The following is a 15027-nucleotide window of genomic DNA, read 5'->3' on the forward strand; positions in this document are numbered from 1 at the left end:
GCTGCTTCATCGACTATGACAAATGTGCCGCCCTGGTGGGGGGAGGGAGAACCTGGGGGAAGCTGGGAACTCTCTGTACCTTCCTCTTAGGTTAGATGTGAACCCAAAACTCCTCTTTAAAAAGAAAAAAAGCTATGGAGTCCTTTCATGGTCGCTTTGTATACCACTTCTGCTCAGGAACATGAACGTGGGAATTTATAAAATTCAGAAAGTGCTCGCCTCCTAGCCCTGTGGTTTCCTGGACTCTTGTCCCTATGAAGACTTCCAACCAACAGTCAGGGGCTCTTATTCTACAAGTTTACAGGCTGTCTGCAGAAATAGAAGCCTGGGTTCTCAAGCTCTCCCCTTAAGTCATCCAAATGTTTTCCAAAACTTGACGTCAATGCCACAGACATTCCCATCCAGGCCAAACCTCCTTTTACACAAAATCTGTAACATTTGTGGGTCTTCTCTCACACCCCCAAACCCATGAGACTTTTTCACAGCAACAGGCTTCTACTTGAATAAGGTTTAGCTACAATTTTTTTTTTTGGTGTGGTATTTCAAGCTTCTTAAAATGGGATTCAATGTTCAATCTTCAATAGATACCCCACTTACTTACGTCCCTGTTTTTAAGTGTAATACCTGTAACATAAGCCAAGCTACAGTGCAGGCAGAACTCAGCCGACCAGGCCCTATTTAATCAGCGTGTTATCTTTCCATATCTTATGATTCAGAAACGTTATCACCAAGATTGAAACTTGTTCCAAAAATCAGCACTAAAAGGTTTCATGTTAACTTTGACTTTCACTTATTGGATACTGCTCAGGACCTAGTAACCACGCATAAAGTCTTCTGTTCAGAGACATGTCTCTCCTCAGTAGGGTCTGGGTGGCCGCTGACAGGATCTGCACGAGGTCCGATCTGAGCAGGGGAATGGCTCTCTCACTGGAATCCTGTTGGAGGACAGAGAACACTTTACTGCAAAGGGATGATGGAACAGAGTACTGGCTTTTGGACACGCGGTCCCCCTTACCAGTCTACAAAGCTTTATCTTAAAAAGAAAGTTCTCAGGGGCGCCTGGGTGGCTCAGTGGGTTAAGCCGCTGCCTTCGGCTCAGGTCATGATCTCAGGGTCCTGGGATCGAGTCCCACATCGGGCTCTCTGCTCAGCAGGGAGCCTGCTTCCTCCTCTCTCTCTCTCTGCCTGCCTCTCTACCTACTTGTGATCTCTCTCTGTCAAATAAATAAAATCTTTAAAAAAAAAAAAAAAAAAAAAAAAAAAAAAGAAAGTTCTCAGAAGGAGTTGGACCTTTGCAATGCCCACGGCCAGAAGCCATGCAGTTTTTGCTATGGAAACATCCTCCTCACAGAAAGGAACAAGGACTGAAAAATTGTTTTGGCTGAAAGCAAATGGTGATCACAAAGTGGCTCTGAGGTCCAACCCACCTGCCCCATGTCCTCAGGAAACACCAGGGACTCCCGCGGAAGAACACAGGTGACTTACCAGACAGGTATAAAATGGAAAGAAGAACAGAACAATTTCCAGGTTATTTCTTTGCACCAGGACATTTGAGTCCAACAGTGAGGCACACAGAGACTTTACCTGTAAACGATAAGACAGCATGAACATTTCACTCCCCAGACATTTAGCAGTGCTTGGCAGGCTACCGCTTACAGTCACAGAAATGAGAGTAACTTCTACCGGGAACCTTGAAACCACTGTGGGAAGCCAGGAACTGAACAGTCAGGCGTCAGTGTGGGAAATGAGGGTCCCAGCCCTAGACCCTGGGGGGCAACTCGTGCTGGAGAGGTCATGGACAAGACTACTTGTCCTGTGGAGCTGGCGGCGCCTCACCCCCTCCCAGATCCTGGAATGTGCACTCTGTTTGCCCTGCCCGCTCAAGTTCCCAAGGGACATAGCCTTGCGACAGAGATGTGGTGTTGAGAACACCTGCGCGATATACGTTACTGAGCCCAGTTAAGGCCACTAGGTAGACTTTTAAGATTTGGCAGGTGGGTGTGGAATTGTATGGACGGAGGTTTCTGGTGATGAGGGAGCAGGAGGCTGGCCGAAGACCAAGCAAAAGCTGGAACTTTGCACCCCCTCTCCACCCGCTCCCCTCGGTAATGTGTTTGACATTCCTCTGGCACCCCGACGGCCATAAGCAAGAAACAAATAGCGAACTTGCAGAACTCACAATCCTACAAGATCAGAGTCTCCCCTGGTTTATAAATCAATAGCCAGAGGCAAATAGCTGAGTTCCTCAAACCCTAAGGTCACCTTCCCCACCATAAACAAAACTGAAGGACAAAGGTGAGGTATAAGGGAATGTAAATATAGATAAATCTCTTCTAAACCTAAATCTCACTAACAAAGACTACTGAAGTGGATTGATTACTAGGACATCCACCAAGAATCTCCCAACTATCTTGATGTTAATGGCTGGCCTAAAGACAACACTGATCAAGCCTCAAGGCCTCCGGTATCAGGGCACCTGTAGGCCCTCTTTAGCATATGAAACTCGTTGAAACCTCCCTTCCCCTCCCCTTCCCCCAACCGCAAGATATATATCCTGCCATCCCTCACAACCCCGGACAGCAGCTCTTCCTGCCCACGGGTCCTGTCCCCGTGCTTTAATAAACCACCATTGTGCACCAAAGATGTCTCAAGAATTCTTTCTTGGTCATCGGCTCCGGACCTCAGCCCACCGAACCTCACCTAGGTTCTAGAACTTCATCACTGGGATTTGTCCTGCATAACCAGCCACCCTGACCTGCACATACACAGGTAGGTCAAAAAATGTGTTTGAGACTCATACCGCATAGGTGACCCGGGATCCTGGTTAGTGGACATCCGCGGGCCTCCCAGTCAGAACGAGCCCTTCTGGTCTGGATGGCAAGAGCTGTGAAATTTGCTTTCCCTCCCCTCCTGCTCCAGGCCGGGGCGCTCCCCCAGAATGGAATCCCGAAGGGGAGGCAAACACACCCAGCCCAGGCTCCTTGAAGATGTAAAGGCATGACAACAGGAATACAGCTCGCTCCAAACTGTACGGAGGTGAGTAACTGTTTAACTTCAGACCCCTGTCATCTGCCCTACGGGATGGTCAGTTGGAAGTCGCAGCTGAGGGGAGGACGCTCCGCCCGGGCCTCTCCACCGGGACTCCGGCCTGGCTGTCTCCACAGGCCTTTCCCAGCTAGAGAGGCCGGCTGCGGGAAGGGCCCAATGTGATGGAACTCTGTCTTACTCTCCTTCACTGCTTACTACTGCCCTCACCTGTGCACAGATGTCCCTTTTCTTCTGTTTCAATTAGCTTTTTATAGTATCAGTAAAATGTTTTTTTCCCCTTCAAAACTGAGAGTACGGCTGCTGTGAATCTTTTCTTCAGAACAGACGTGGAGCTCTACTGGACCTGTGGCCACCCAAGACAAGCCTCTCTAGTTCTCTTGCTTATTCGACTGGCCGCCTATGGATCTGGAGCGGCCGGCCTCTCTCCTTGGTCTCTCCCGGCCTGCCTCCTACGCGGGCCAGTTTTCGGTGATACCCAGAAGCCCCCAAGGAGGCTGGAAATGGCCAGTGCGACACCGGAGAGTCGGTTAGCTGTGGGCCTCGCAGCTGAGGCCTGTTCCAGCTGAGACCTGGAGGGGCTTGGACCAGAGGGTGAGATTCTAAGACCTCAACTTCCATGATCCTAGAAAGGAATGTCTTTCAGTTCCAAAAAGAACTTCTGGCTAACCTGAAACTCCAAAGACATTCTGTTAAATGGATTCCAAACCAATTCAATACACATTTTGTGTCTTTTCCAAGTGTAGAGACACAGGATACAGAAGAGCCGTAAGAAAAATGCTAATAAAAAGCTATGAGAATTCTGAAGAGGGGAGGGAAAGATCTTTCAACTGGGGGAAACAACAAAACTCTGAGAAGGCTGAGCTCGAAGGACAGGGAAGATGTGTGTGGAGATGGTGGAGAGGAGATGGGGGGTGAGTGCAAGGAGCAAGGTGGCCTCACAGACCTACAGGCGCGCCTGGGCAGTCCATTCAGGGGGGCAGAAGGCCTGAAGGGAGGTCAACGCATGGGTAGGTTGGGAGTGGACTTAAAATAGAGGGTGGTTGGGTTAGAGACATTGGGGAGGGCATGTGCTATGGTGAGTGCTGTGCAAATGCATAAGCCTGATGATTCACAGACCTGTACCCCTGGGGCAAACAATACCTTATATGTGAATAGAAATAATTTGAAAAAAATACTCTCAAGTTTGGACTTTATCTGTAGGCAAGAGGAATCCAGATATCTTTCAAGCACAGTGTAGATAGGAGCGAAGCTTTGCTTTAGCAGAGGACGGGTTGGGGAGGAGCCTGTCGGAAAATTATGGCAAAGTCCAAGCAAGCCTCTGAAACTGAAGGAAGAAAGGCCGTGAAAATGGAGAGACACAAGCTGTTAGGGTTTACCACTAGGTGGCGAAAGACTGCAGGCCATTAGACACACAGGACACGGAAGTTTGGGGAGAAGAGAAAGATCCAGCAGGGTCATGAGAAGGGTCGGCCTTGCCAGGGAAGCAAGCAGCCCTCCAAAGGGCCTGAGGATGGGCACCGGAAGCACCCTGACAATCTAGATTTGAGAGAGGAGAGGACAAGAGCTGGAGCAGCACTGAGAGACGGTGACCGGGGGAGCAGGGAACGAGATGAGCAGACGGTGGGCTGGGTGACAGAGGCCACGGAGGAAGCAAGGTTCTAGCTAAAGCAGCAGACTCTGCGAGGCCCCTGGGGCACTGCTTATAGCTAACCGTACTGGCGGGGCCTCCAGAAGGGGCCTCTTTAGGGGCAAACATGTATCTGTATACGTAAATTGTTAACGCATATGTGAAAAACAAACACCCCAGTCCTGCGTACGGACGCCTCGTCTTGCTTGGCAGCTAAGCGCACATACTCTGATGCCTGGAACACCTCTATTTCCCTGCTGCTCTCCACTGATGCCCCTTTGCAGCCCCAGCTGACAGCCTGTGCACGAGGAAGCCGTCCCCGTAAGGAGCAAAGCACCCACCGTGAGCTGGTAATCCGTCCCCAGCATGTACTTCTGCTCCTTGCCCGGCGAGTCCCTGCTGATGTGGCCCACCACAAAGAGCGAGGCGGGAAGGCGGATGGCTGGGCTCACCAGGACGCTCCCCCAAAGGGCAGCGTAAAACACCTCTTTGCCGACCACCAGGGACAGCCTCAGGAGCAGAGCGTCTGTTCTGTGGACAAGAGATACCGACTGTAAGGGCTTGGTCCCAGCAGCCACCGCTCGCTCGGCTCTCCCCCCGCTGTGAAAGCCCATTTCCTCCTCATTCTGAGTGGCTGCCATCTCTCGCCTTTCTGTTCTGTCCACCTGCTGGCAGTCACTGAAATGGAGTTTGCTAAAACCAACGTGGCCCCGAGAGGTTCAGCTTCGCAGCCCACGGGAAGCATCCGGCTGGTCGTGTCCCCGCGGCACAGAGAGATCCATCGCTCTCCACGGCCTCGCTGTGGATCTGCGGGGCTCAGAGGAGGGGATGCCCCAAGGGGTTGGTGCGACTGACTGGAGACCCAGGATAATAAAGTTCCCCCCACCTGAGCACAGCTGGGGACATGTGACTTCACAAGCACGGGGGACAACATTCGCCTGGGCCCCCCATCCGACACAAGTTCCGTAAAGCCTGTCACTCTGCCCACAGCACACCCCTATGTTGACTTCCACTCTGGGAAGTTCTGCTGATGCTTGACGTTTCTTTGTCCCTTATCTCTATCCGGGTCTCTATGTGGGTCTCTCTCCCTTGACCTGCCATCAGCAACTTCACGTCCATCCCTTAAGAGAAGCAGCGTCATCAGCAGATCCGGGCTTGTTCTTTCCACAGATACTGACCAAGGCCAGGCCCCCCCTCCCTGCAACCCCACCCCCGCCCCGTGGCCTGTGTGCAGCTGACGAGGGCACCTTCCCTGTTAATAAGGAAAATGGCTTTACCAGGCCAATGATAGCTCCTGTCAGTAAAACAGCAGAAGCAAACCCCCAGAAAGGGCTTTCACTGAATGAGGACGAACTCCATTCCAAAAGAGTTTCGTCCCTCACATCTCCTCTCTGCAAAGACACACAAACATCACAGAAGGAACAGGCCAGTGTGACGCACTGGGCTCCCCGGGTTCCTGGAGTAAGGCCTCTGTCGTCCAAACCCTGTGTCTGCTTCCTGGCATTGGTCCCTAGGACGAGTGTACTGTGTGCATGTTAGCTGTCGGCTGTGAGATACAGAAGTGAGGGGAAGACGTTCTGAGCAGGACCAGAGGGGCTTGTGTAAAACTCCGCACAGGCAAACAGTCAGTGCTCGGGCCCCACCGCCTGCCATGGCCAGCGGGTCTGCGCTGTCTGCTGATGAGTCCTTACTCCAGGTGATTGGCGGACACGCAGCTGGTGTGCAAAAACATTGTGAAGTGAATGCCACCCTTTCCCCTTTATTAGGACTCAAATCATGTCCGGCTTACTTTTCAATTATCGGTCCAGGGTATACAAAGATTTTTCATACAAAAAAATTATCTACTATCATTTTTTTTTAAAGATTGATTTATTTTTATTTATTTAAAATTTTTGCCAGAGAGAGCACAATCAGGGAGAAGCAGGCTCCCTGCTGAGCAAGGAGCCCAATGGGGGACTTGATCCTAGGACCCTAGGGTCATGACCTGAGCTGAAGGCAGCCACTTAACCAATGGAGCCACCCAGGGAGAGAGAGAGAACCTCAAGCAGACTCCCCATTGAGCATGGAGCCCAATGCAGGGCTCGATCTCATGACCCTGAGATCATGACCTAAGTTGAAATCAAGAGTAAGGCACTTAACTGACTAAACCACCCAGGCGCCCCTACCTTTTTACATTAACAGCGAATTTTGTTCTCTTTAGAACTAGTCTAAACTTCTTTGTCTCATAAAATACTTGAATTTTACTGTGCAAATGATGCACAGTATCATCTTTACAGAAAAAAAAACAAAACAAAACTGAAGAGGCATGAGTTAACAGCCAAATGTTTAGGAAACACACACAGAAGGGTTTAGTGGCTAAAGATACCCACTGCTCTCCTACTGAGGCTGAGCAAACAAATACAGCTTGTCGCACCCAGCTCTGGAAACAGCGGAGGTGTAGAAGGTGGGGCCGTGGGTCACTGTCCCCTGGGCAGACAGGATGTCCCCAGGCTAGGCAGATTCCCACAGAAGGAGATTAACTGAGAAGGCCCCCAGGAGTGCTTCCCTCTCTCCAGGATCCCTCTCAAGGGAAGACTGATGCTTAGATAAAACCCACTGCAAACATGACAATGAACGCACTAATATCACGTCTCCCTTTGCTCAGAACAGTGTATTCCCAAAGTCAGTTCCATGGAGCACTGGTGCCACGAGCTGTTCCACAGACAAGAAATCTGGGAACAGCCACCTCAGCTATCCCTTCTTCAATATTCAGAGCGCACCGGCTAGTTTTCTTTATTTAAAAAATGCAGCTTGAGTCTCATTTTATCCTAAAACAAATTGATATTAAAGCCTGAATGATGCTGTGGTTCACAAAAGGGCAACTGTGACTAGACTCGGCTATGGAGAGCACAGTGGAGAGAAGATAACCCGGATGAGTCAAGTAACGATTAACTAAGAATTACTCTTACCATCTCAGATGTGAAGCTCCGAGATTCCAAAACTAGCAGAGCCCAGGGCTTGAATCTTTCCTATTCAGAATCAACCAGCAACCTCCAAACCCCTCCTGTTTCCATCCATCCTGTCCCACCCTGGCTGGCGGGCTCCAGCCTCCTGCGAACACCAGCTTCCTCAGACACCGACACGCTCTCCTCTAGTCAACAGACAGCAAGGGACACGGACTGCTTGCCATGAACCCAACTCCGGCCCTGTAGCCACTTGCCTGGTGGACAGTCCTGGAAAGCCAAACGGTCACTGGACAAAGAGCTAAAACAGAGCTTTGGGCATGAGTGTCCAAATGAGCTCAACATTGACAACAGCATCTTGTCCCAACACAGGTCAGGTCCGTGCCCAGAGGGGCAAAAAAATTCTAGAGCCAGCAGAGCTCATGCTGTCTGGATCGACCAAAAGAAAGGTCACTAAATATGTTTCTAGGTGCCTGCATGGCTCAGTCAGTTAAACATCTGACTCTTGATTTCGCCTCAGGTCACGATCTCAGGGTCCTGAGATCCAGGCCTATGCTGGGCTCCGTGCTCAGCGGGTGTCTGCTTGAGATTCTCTTTCTCCCTCTGCCTCTCCCCCTGCTCCCTTGAACGTCCGTGTGCTCTCTCTCTCTCTAAAATAAATCATCTTAAAGATACATATGTATGTTTCAACTATTTCAACTATTTAATTCAGGTTTTCTCAACCCGGACAGGATGGACTTGGAAGCCAGATAAGCCATCATCATAGGGACAATCACGTCACTGCAGGGAATCTTAGTGCTAAATGCCAGCAGCACCTTTTCTACCCCCTGGTAACAGCCCAAAGAAAGATGCCAAATGTCCCTGGGGGACACAAATTATGCCAGCTGAGAACCGCTGACTCACACTTTTGCCTCCGTACAGACCTCTGAGAATAGTCACCTTTCCCCCAAATCCTCAGGAGAGGATTTGGTACTTTATGGTACTTTCTCCCCACTACTCCTGCTTCATCAGTGCAGCAAAACACAGCTGTGAAGCTACTTCATGGGCACTTTAAAGACGACAGTCTGGCCAGGATCCCTGCAGGCACACAAGGGTTAGAAAGCCAGGGTGAAGCATTAGTCCTAACACTGGCCAGAGTTTCCGTTCTTAGGGTTCATGGACACACACAAGCCAGGAACAACTCCAGGAACCTGTGAGTCACTGAGCCTAACTCAGTCCTCTGCGTTTGCTGCCAGTGGGGACATCAGGTCCCTCCCTTTGCCCCTCTCTTCCCCATCCCGCACACAGTTTGCTGGGGGTGTCTGCCTTTGCTCCTGAGCACTTAGGGGAAGAAAGAGTTCTGACTTCTCTCAAAGTAACGCGGACACAGAGACCAAAGACTCTGGAGCAGTCATCCCAGTCACTGTGCCCATACACACCCACTCAGAGATCTAGAACCCTCCACCAGCATCCACCTCGGAGAGCTGATAACAAACGGCTTTGGAGCGCTGCAGACACGGGGCCCGCTTTTCTCTCATGGCTCCAACTACTCGGTGATTCATGCAGCTCTACTCAGCTCTTGGTTCAATGTCAAGAAATCTCATTAAAAAAAAAAAATCTACGTGAAGCAACTTTAGCAACTGTTCCATCGAACCCTCATCGGTCAACTAAGAGAATGCATAAAAACACCCCAACTATTTACACTCTTCTGGCGTGATTCATTCTTACAAATTAAAAAGAAACTGCAATACAGTTTGGGAACTGATGTGTTCATCTGTCAGATGATGGAAAAAACATTCATATACACACATACACAGATCTTTCTGGGAACGAGGAATGGGCCAGAACTTCTAGGAAGAGCCTGGGACTAGAAGTCAAGAGACAGAGTTGGTAAGGGTCCTCTCGCCGACTCCTACGTGACCTTCCCTTCATTCCCTTCGCGCACCTACCAATCCTGCGTGCGGCCATAGGGCTCACAACAGAAGGGACACCGACTCTGCCTCCTACCAACCCCACCCACTTCAAAGGTGGGACTCTTCACTGGGAAGCGGGAAGCCACAACACGCTTTATGTGAAAGCCTGAAACGTTCAAAGTACAAATTTTTGGTTAGATTTATCAAATTCTACCACAAGTGCTCATGACCTAAACGTACCTGTGGTCACTAGCCACGATCCCTCAAACCACTCTCATTCTCTGACTTCTCTGAATTAGGGGAGATGTCCAAACAGAACTCAGATGGATTCCTCCATTCCACCCCGGCCCCCCACACCCCCCGGGTCACAGACGAAATGGCAGACAAAGGCAGTGTGGCTGGGGCCTCTGGAATGGTGTCATCAGACGGAAACTTCTGCAAGCACAGAGGTTTCTGCCTCCCAGTCAGGCTGCACATGGGTTCTTAAAGCAGGTCCTAGTAACAGAGGTGAATCACAGCACTCAGAATGGTTAATATGATGGGAGGGAGCTCTTATGTGATAATTCCCCAGAGAAACAGGATACTGTGTATACCCAGTAGTCTGAATGGAATTATGCTTTCTTCTGCTCCTAAGCATGACCAAAAATTACCCCTGCATGAACTTTTATGAGTACAAGCTTTACAAATTAACGCAAAGTACTGCTGAAACTTGTCAAGCTATTCTGCTCAGCATCGCCTTTGCAAGCCCCAGCCATCAGTGAAGCGTGGCTCTGCCTTGACTGAGAGGCAGCCTAGTGTGATGGGAACAAGGAAGACTTCGGAACCTGACCCATGTGGCTCAGGATCCCTGCTCTGCCACTCACTGACCACGCGACTCTGAGAAACCTTCTTACTTTCTCTCACCCGTGACCAGAGGCAATTCCCAGGACGACACAGTATTTGGTCAATCGGGGACCAGCACAGCAATGACAAGCGTCAGGTTGACTTCCGTGCCTTTCCCTCTGTAGCTCCTTCCCTGCTTCTCCCAAAGCGGCGGCATCACACGCAAGCCGCAGAGCCGGATGAGACCCACCTGTCGTAGATCTCGGAGCCCTCCTCCAGGCCGGGCAGCAGGCCCACAATGAAGGCCTGGAGACTGGGTAGGAGCAGCTTCTGCAGCGGGAGAAAGTATTTCTCATACAGGCCGAGCAGCACGGGCCTCACCGACATGGCCGCGTTCGCCAGAAGAGGGAACAACCCACAGCTTTGGGAAAGAAGAGAGAGGAGGGGTAAATGAGACACGGAATCGGAAGTTTGGGACAATCACCCAGCCAGAGGGAGCTTTCAACAACAGCCAGCCAGCCGTTGGGGCTGCAGACGCTTGCCTGTCACAGGATGGTCACAGCGGACTGTCCAGTAAGGAGGCAGCAGGTTCAGAACACACTTAAAGAAAGGCCTGGGAGGAAGCGCTCCAGAGGTGATCGCAGCTTGTCTCCTGCTGGCGTCCTGACCATGAGTTGTTTGTTGCTCACTATTCCCTATTTTGTTTGTCATTTTCTTATCTTACGAACTGAAATACGGTTATTCAGGTAATAATGTAATATGGTAATAACGTAATATGGTAGGGAAGCTACTATACCTGTAGAGGAACAAATCCTTGGCCAGCCATTTGGTCCCCACAATTTTGAAGATAATCTCATAGGTTTCTAGGGCTTTTAGGTGCACACCGCTGGGCAAGGCAGGATGCAAGCACTGAGCTAACCTCTTGCTGATAATGAGCCGTCTTGGCAATAAGGAGTATCTCAAGTTACTCTGAAGGGCCTGGAAAACAGGAGGCAGAACATGAGGAAGAAGGCAGCAACATTTACCACGTAAAGTAAACCTGCAGAGGCTGGAAAGACACGAGCAGACGCAAAAGGAAGACAGAGGGCCTGCGCAGGGAACACCAGGAGGGCCGTGAGCCAGGCTCCGGGGACATGGGTATTAGCAAAGCCCCTAGCAACACTGGAGATGAGGCAGGCACCAGGATCAAGAGCAAGGGAGACCCTGTGACCATCGGACCCGCTCCTCGGTCACACATGGAAACCTGGGTACCAGAGAGGGCTCCTGTCCACACATGAGGCCAAGCAGAACACAGACTATATCGGGGACGTGACCCACCCACCCCCATCCCTAAGACGACCCCTGACTGCGTGCTGGGGAAGCCCTGGGAAGCTGCCTGGGGAGAGGAAGAGGTCTGAAGAATCCCCAGCGCTCCCCCAGCTCAGCTTCACAGCCCAGGGGCTCTGAGGGAGGGGTCAGCCCCAGAAGCAACAGGCGGGCTCCCCTCTCGGTCACACTCCAGGCATCTCCGGCAGCTGGTGGTCCTGCGGGGTGGGAAGGACCCCGGCCCGCAGGAGAAATGCCGCTCTCTGCCGAGATGCAGCCACAGGGCTCCTGAGCCAGGCCTCAGCAGCCAGAGACCAGCCTCGTCAGCACCGAAGCGGCCTGGGTACCTGTGGTACCTGAGGAACCCGGTCCGGAGAGTGAACGGGTCACCGCCGTTCTGCACAGCCTCAAGCGACCGCGGGCAGAGTGCTGTGGCGGGGTGGCTCCTCATGACTCAATCTTGAAACACAAAGTGTCTGTCATTATGGAACAGCTGGCAAATATTTGCTCAAAGCCTGCAGGGTGAAGTCCACGCGTCTTAAAAAGCCACTCAGAGGCCTCCACGGCATGACTCCTGCCCGCTTTGCCTCCCCTGCCCCCATCTCTTACTACCTCGGCTTCGAACTCTGCAGAGACACAGATCCGTGTGTGAGTCCTGCCTGTGCTCTCTGCCCCCTGCCCAACCTCCTTCCTGTCCACCTGGCTAATCCTCCCCAAGGAGACTGAGCGTCCCCTTCCCTGGAGGCAGAATGGTCGCAGCCATTCTGCATGTTTAGTTCCTCCTGCCCTGGGCTCCATGTGCACATCTGTCACCGATTTACAACCCTGTCCTAATGATTATCAGCTCGGGGCTGACTCAGGCAGGGAGCAACTTGAGGGCCAGGTCTGTTGCCTTCCCCTCTGTGGTTTTCAGCATTCTGCACAGAGCCCAAAACAAAGCAGGCCTTCTGGAAGAACAGAAGATGTGCCAACTGCATTCTGTCTGTGTCTACCAACCGCTGGCCCTGGGCCATATGGTCTTAGGGCCATGATATCTTTTTCTTCATAATCAAAGAAAATGATCCTGTCCCTAACACATGCACTGAATTTATGCAGGAAGTAAAAGGAAAGGAAGGAAAATAATATATTTTTTCATCAGAAGCCTGTAGTCTAACTGAATTATCAAATTCAATAAACCCATATCTTGGAAAAAAACCCATATAAGTAAAGGTCATCCAGAAATACCTTAAAACATTATATATAAAAGTCTCATATTTTAAAACAAAGGGAAAGCCAACAAAATAATTTCTTTTAAGATTTTATTTATTTAGGGCGCCCGGGTGACTCAGTGGGTTAAGCCACTGCCTTCGGCTCAGGTCATGATCTCAGGGTCCTGGGATTGAGTCCCGCATTGGGCTCTCTGCTCAGCAGGGAGCCTGCTTCCTTCTCTCTCTCTCTGCCTGCTTCTCCATCTACTTGTGATTTCTCTCTGTCAAATAAATAAATAAAATCTTTTTTTTTAAAGATTTTATTTATTTATTTGAGAGCAAGAGAGGGGGAGAGAGGGAATCTCAAGCAGACTCCATGCTGAGCACAGAGACCAACATGGGGCTCAATCTCACAAACCCTGAGATCGTGACCTGAGCTGAAATCCAAAGTCAGGCACTTAACCAACTGAGCCACCCAGGTGCCCCCAAATAATTTTTTTTTAAATGTGCTCCTGTCAAAACAAATCCTGAGGTAAGCCAAAACACACGCTGTAACAGGGGATAAGAACAAAGTGAGATAACTTTGGCGGAGGGGACATGAATGTGCCAAATGTTCAGGAAACTGCGTTTCGTTATGCACTTTTTTTTTTTTAAGATTTTATTTATTTATTTGACAGAGAGAGATCATAAGTAGGCAGAGAGGCAGGCAGAGAGAGAGAGGAGGAAGCAGGCTCCCTGTTGAGCAGAGAGCCCGATGCGGGACTCGATCCCAGGATCCTGAGATCACAACCTGAGCCGAAGGCAGCGGCTTAACCCACTGAGCCACCCAGGCGCCCCTCATTATGCACGTTTTTGAACACGTAGAAAAGCAGGTGGAACAGCAACATCAGCCTCACTGGGCTTCAACGAGCATCAGCTGCCAGCCAGCCCTGAAGAAACCATGTCTGTGCCTCAACTGGCTTATCTATGCGGCTGTGGACTTTCTCTGGGGATTCAAGAGCAGGAGAGAGGGCCTCTGTCTTCACCTGCAGTAACTGTTTTTGTCCAAATCAAGCACTTGCATTTTTTTCCCCTAAGATTTTATTTATTTGAGAGAGAGAGAGAGAGTATGAGCCAGGGGAGGGGAGAGGGAGAAGCAGACTCCAGCTGCGTATGGAGCCAGACACTGGGCTCGATCCTAGGACCCTGAGATGATGATCTGAGCTGAAGTTAGATGCCTAACCAACTGAGCCACCCAGGCGCCCCCACGCACTTGCTTATTAAGTCACGCCCACTCTGGTATTGTTCAGCGTATTCCAAGGACTCCTGCTGTTTGATGTGGAAAAGTCAGGGCACACTCACCGTGGTGGTCATCTGGGACTCACCAGCGTTTGCCTCCCTTGGGCTGTGCATGTCCATATCCCATTTCTCTGCCCTTTTGACCCTCTGCAACATGACCAAGTCTGGCCAGCGGGATGAGTAGAGCAATTAAAGTTGGTTAAAAGCCAACTCAAAGCTTGTTGGGTTCCCTTTTCTTGACTCTAAGATCATGGACATATGGGTTGAGCCAAAGCCCCCCCCGCCAGCCTGGCTCCCTGAGAACCTACAGAGCAGAAACCACGTGCTGACCTACTGAGGCAGAACTCAACCACGTAAAACTCACTGAGATTAGGCCTTGTTTGTTACCATGGCATAACCCTCTCTATCCTAACTAATAAACCTCTTCCCACATAAATGCAATTACAATGAACCCAAACCATCCATTCCAAATGAATGAGGCTGCTTGCTATTTCTTTCTCACTTGAGTGTGTCACTTAATTTGAGAAAAGACATAGGAAAAGAAACATAACAGGTACTGAGGCTGTGACCAGTGAACATGGAACAGGTTATTCACTGTTTGCGTCTGTGTTAATCCACGAAAACACAGCACGTCTGAGAAAGGGACTTAGTGCTGTTGAGGGAAAGACAGAAAGAAAGAAGCTGTTGGATCTGAAAATTCAGCAAAAACAAAGGATATAAACAGACTATACTTAAAAGAACGAGAAGCTGCTTGTTGTTCCTGGTAAGAAAAATGCAATTAAAACTACAAGAAAATACCATTTTCTTCACCCATCAGACTGTCAAGCTAGATCAAAGCACACAAGTTCAGGAGCAGAGCAGAGCTACCGAGAGATCATGAGCTGAGTTTTGTTCCTCAAGCTGAGTCAGGATGTGGCCAGACAGAC

General features: G+C 50.3%; 1 protein-coding gene across 14 annotated transcripts in view; it reads right to left on the reverse strand.

Moving 5' to 3' along the window:
• DOP1B (DOP1 leucine zipper like protein B) overlaps positions 1-15027 on the reverse strand; it is a 109431-nt gene that overhangs the window by 63050 nt on the left and 31354 nt on the right. For 9 of the 14 annotated variants that reach the window (XR_014309398.1, XR_014309399.1, XR_014309400.1 and 6 more), the window contains exons 3-7: positions 11128-11309; positions 10582-10752; positions 5017-5206; positions 1486-1584; positions 812-935 (exon numbers count right to left, since the gene is read on the reverse strand). Coding sequence is in view for 9 of the 14 variants with exons in the window: in XM_082722651.1 (XP_082578777.1) it covers positions 812-935; positions 1486-1584; positions 5017-5206; positions 10582-10752; positions 11128-11309 (766 nt within the window). In the remaining 5 variants the exon portion in view is untranslated. Of the gene's footprint in view, positions 1-811; positions 936-1485; positions 1585-5016; positions 5207-10581; positions 10753-11127; positions 11310-11992; positions 12071-15027 lie in introns of those variants that run through there. The other 5 variants (XR_014309401.1, XR_014309402.1, XM_082722657.1 and 2 more) reach the window with 2 other exon arrangements.

Source organism: Mustela nivalis (genome assembly GCF_964662115.1).
Source record: "Mustela nivalis genome assembly, chromosome: 1".
Classification (NCBI taxonomy): domain Eukaryota; kingdom Metazoa; phylum Chordata; class Mammalia; order Carnivora; family Mustelidae; genus Mustela; species Mustela nivalis.